This window comes from Cygnus olor, chromosome 1, assembly GCF_009769625.2.
Source record: "Cygnus olor isolate bCygOlo1 chromosome 1, bCygOlo1.pri.v2, whole genome shotgun sequence".
NCBI lineage: Eukaryota > Metazoa > Chordata > Aves > Anseriformes > Anatidae > Cygnus > Cygnus olor.
In genome coordinates, this window is record NC_049169.1 from 101840132 (window position 1) to 101844752 (window position 4621).

Here is a 4621-nt window from a genome sequence, read left to right on the forward strand (position 1 = left end):
AACTAGTCACACAGGCTACCCTGGTTAAGAGCTACCTTCAACAACATTTACACACCCTCATGTAAACATAGACACAGACAACCGAATTCCCTTCCTCCTCTCTGGCTGGTAAAGATAGAAGTTCCCTAGTGAAGGCACACACAAAGCTCTCTCTATGTTCATAAACACACATACATTTGTGGATCCTTAGAGTACTTGGCACAGCCCCTCTGTCCACCCAGCACTACTGCACAGATCCTGGGCACTCTTACCTGCTTCACAGTCACCTACACATTGGTTAGTCCAGCTTGAAGTTCACCGCAAACACTCACACACCCTCACACTTTTCCCACTGGCATACCACTTTCTCAAGTCCACCTGGGAGTACCAGCACAGACCCACAGCTAGCCTAGACCTGAGGCCTCCACTACTTGTTGTCTAGTCCAGCTTAAAGTTTGCTAGCAAATACACAGGTACAGCAGACTGGGGAGGATGCAGATACTTGGCCCTACCCTCCGCCAGCAGCTGGTACTGTTAGTGTTGGGGAAAACCAAATGGATGTTTTAATGTTTCTTAGGTGACGGGTCATAAAATATAGAAAAGCATTATCAAATATATTTACATTATCAAATTTATCTATACTATATATATACAAGCTTGTATCGTTTTGTTAAAATAAAGCAAAACGCTAATAAAAACAAAAACAAAAAAGGATATTTATGGCAGTTGGTATCACAGACTTTGGAATGAATGTGTCCTTATTCCAAGTCAAAAGAACAGCCCTGGCTTCAGAGCTGAAGTGTGTTATATATAGAAATAGATATATAGGTATATAGGTATATAGATATATAGATATATAGATATACAGATATATAGATATATAGATATAGATGTAGATATATATAGATAGATATATATAGATATATAGATAATAGATATATAGATATATAGATATAATAGATATTCTATAGATATAGAAACACCTATATTCTATATCACCTACATTCTATAGATATAGAAACACCTGCTCTCTTATAGACCACTGGAATGTAGAAGAGAATCTATTTAGTGACTACCACTGGGAAGGAATGATATCTATGTACAAACAGATTTTTGGCTATGCCAATTGAAAAGCATATGATCCTGCCTGCAAGGCACAGATGAATTTAGGACGCTTTCCATTTTACTTCAAGCTTGTAAGTCACTAGTAACAGCTGTACCAAGTTTTATTTCATTGGGAACGGCATTTGTCCTGAGAGCTTGTCTACACAGCAGCACTTAGTAAAGTTAAGGTCACTAAGATACTAAGATATTTAGGGAGTATACCGAACAGTCAAATAAATCCTTGAAAGAGACCCCTGTGAGAGAACAGGTACAACCTGACCTTTGATAAGAACCTGAAAATGCTGAAATGAGTTGAACCAGAACCAAGGAGCGGAGAGAACATGCGTCGAGTGAGAAAGGTGAAAAGTTTAACAGAGAGGAAGACTCCTTGCTTCATCTGGACGACCACCTGGACCACCACCAGAGAGCACTACGCATGTGCAAATGGGAGGAGAGCTAATTAGAATGGAATGCGAGGCTGATGTTGCAACCTGTAATGAATATGTATACCTTACGTAATATTGAATGTATAAATAACGATCAGGATGTAACGGGACTGGAAGCCAGAATTGGGCACCTGCCCCAGCTTCCAGCGCTGAATAAAGCACCTTCATATAATCACTTGGTGGTTATGTGGTTGCTACGCTAACAGTAGTAGGCACACAGCCTGTGACCCACAGCCCCACTCCAGGTGCCGGTGTGGAAACTCCCACTCACTGATGTCAAGGCATGTGCAGGACAAGGAGGTGATCCGATACAGCCAGCATGGCTTCATCAAGGGCGTATAATGCTTGACCAATCTGGTGGAATTCTATGATAGAGCAACTGCATCAGTTGACAAGGGAAGACCAACCGATGTCATTACCTGGACTTCTGTAAGGCCTCTCTGTTTCCACGAAGGAGCAAACTGGGGAAAGCACAGGCATGAGCTGGACAGCTCTGTATCCAAACTTCCAGTCCATCCCAATCCCTTTAGGGAGAGTCTGGAGTGAATTAGATAGGCCAGAAAGGGAAAAAAAAAAAAAAAAAAGTTAGGAAAGAGAGTTGTCAAATGGACAGGGAAAATAGGGAGGTTTGATGAGAGAAGCCAGAAAAGTGGACTGAAATGAGAGGAAGTCTATGGAGTGAGGATTGAGGAGAGTTGGAAAGAAGGTGGGGAGAGAAAAGGAGGCAGAGAGGGTTAGACCGATTGTCAGAGGTGAATATAATGTAAATGAGAGCAAACAAAGAGGGAGGCGGAGTGGAGAGGGAAGGAGAGAAAGAAGGGAAGAGTCTGAGGAGGAAAGGAAGGCTAGGGAGCAGAGACAGTAATGAGTACAAAGGTATTGTCCTGCCTTGTGCCGTGCAGAGGAGGAGGATAGTCGTTCCCTTTTGTGCAGGGAGAGGTTTGTGCTCAGGTCCCTCATCAACCTACCCACTGTGTTTCACTTTCAGCACAGTAATACATGCCAGAGTCACTGAGAATGGCACTCTCAATCGAGAGGGTCATCCCATCTCCTTGTATCTCACTGCTCTTGAAGTGGCTTTGGAATTCCGCTTCAACATTTGCTTTGCTACCTTTTATTGCAGTAGCCACTAGGATCAGCCCAGAGTTATTCCCCAAAGGCATCTTGTACCAGTACATCATTGTATAGGACGATGTCATTTTGGAGCAGCTCAGATTCACGGATTGTCCTTGCCGTATGGCTGTGTCTGGGGACTGTTCCAGAGCCAACACTGGAAGGGAAAAGCAGAAGCATTAAGGAGGATGGGGAGAAATGGATTGACGGAGAGATGAGGAGAGGTATTCAAGCACGAAGCAGGGCACGACATGAATTCAGACACGATGAAAAAGCATGAACTAGACATGGAGTGTTGTTAGAAAGAAGGATGAGAAGGAACAGAACAGGCTAGGGAGCAGGGGAAGGAATGGAACAGTACTTTAGATCACTATGTGAGCTTCCAATATCCAGGCAAGATAGGCAAGAAATATTCTTGGGCGCTGTGCACACAAGAAAGAAATAGACATTGCAGGAGACTCATGGATTCTTGCCCATCTTATTCAATGTCTGTCCTTACCACAGGAAGCTTTGGGAAATAGGCATCCGGCTGAGTCAAGCAGCAGGGGAATCTATGCAGGTGCTAAGGGGGTTGTTGAGTTCACTTACCCACCAGGGCCAGCAGGGCCACAAAGAAACAGCGTGAAACCATGTGAAAACACCTGTCCTTCCTGTTCCTTGCAGGGACCTGTCTTTTGTAGCTGCTCAGAGGTATGTGAAAAGAAAGTACTAACGGAGGATGAGACACATTGGGGCTGGGCAGAGCAATGAGAGAGCAGGAAATGTGAGAAAGGATTGGCTGGCTGAGAACGCTGGGGAATGACGCATGCAATTGCAAGAAAGTATAAACCCTGCAGAAATGGGAGGGGAGCAGGGGAGGCAGGTAGTGGACAGATAGGAATACGCTGAGGTTTCATGTATGAATGTGTGCCAGGCAGTAGAACGCTGAGAGTTGCCCTTCTCTTTTTGAAGTCCTTGAGAACAGGAAGAACGAAGATTCAAAGGGGAACAGAAGCCCATTGAATTGTCCCACAACTGACACAAAATGCCCCACACTATATCTCTCATCCTGGGATCAGAACGGGCAGGAAACAAGGCAGGCTAGAACTCCCTCCCCTGGCTGCTTTCCCCAGACCTGTTCCCTCCACAGAGGGATTGCAGAGACATGAAATGCTTAGAGTCCTGTGCATTTGCCCACTCCAGCCAGGCCAGTCACAACACACTTCTGAGAGCTGGAAGTGCTCAGGCTGCTGCAGTGATCACTGTGATGGGGATGCGAGGCATAGGATGGGTCAGTGCTCCCTCCAGTCCTGGTCACACAGAGCTGAGGAGACGAATGGGAGAGAAAAACAAATGCCACTGCAGAGCTCAGGAAGTGTCAGTGCTCTGCCATGTGGAGCAAGAAAGAATAAAGAGTGCGGACAAAAGTGAAAGGCATGAGGGAGAGGAGGTGCTTGTGATCAGGCACAGGGCGGCTTCTCCTTCTTCCTTCTTTGCTGACAGGCAGTAGCCCGAGTTCCTTCAGAGGTAGCTTCTCCCTGGGACTCGGGGCTTAGGTGGGGAGCCCTGGATGTCTCAGTTAGGTGTTGCCTCTGGGCAAGGACTTTTGGCAGCTCTGCTTCACAAGCACACTTTGGCAAATTCAAGAAGTGCTTGAGGACTGAGACCATCTCTGCAATTGTCCCCTCTGCCCTGTGAATCACCCCAGCCAAGGTGGTCTTCCTTTCTGGCAGAACTGAGCTTGGCCGACAGAGGGGCACGGAGGGCACAGCTAGGATGCAGTCGGTGAGATCACTAGTGTCTTAAAAGTGGTTGGATAGTACAGTTTGCTCATGCTTTACCCGCGACAGCTCTCTATTGCTCTGCTCGCACGCTCAGGAGATGCAGAACATGCGATCCACAGCGCCCTCAGGTGTTTCTGTTCAGAAGGACATCCACATGGCTCTCCCGAATGGGGAAACTCAGCTATCTGAGACCTCCTGACAGAACCTTTCCCTTCT

The 4621-nt window shown here is 46.1% G+C and overlaps 1 gene segment (V, D, J or C); it reads right to left on the minus strand.

The window, feature by feature from the left end:
- Positions 1-2141: 2141 nt before the first annotated feature.
- On the minus strand, positions 2142-3481 carry LOC121078261. The segment is given in 2 exon segments: positions 2142-2799; positions 3231-3481. Coding segments are annotated over 2 exon segments (354 nt in total).
- Between the last annotated feature and the right edge of the window lie 1140 nt (positions 3482-4621).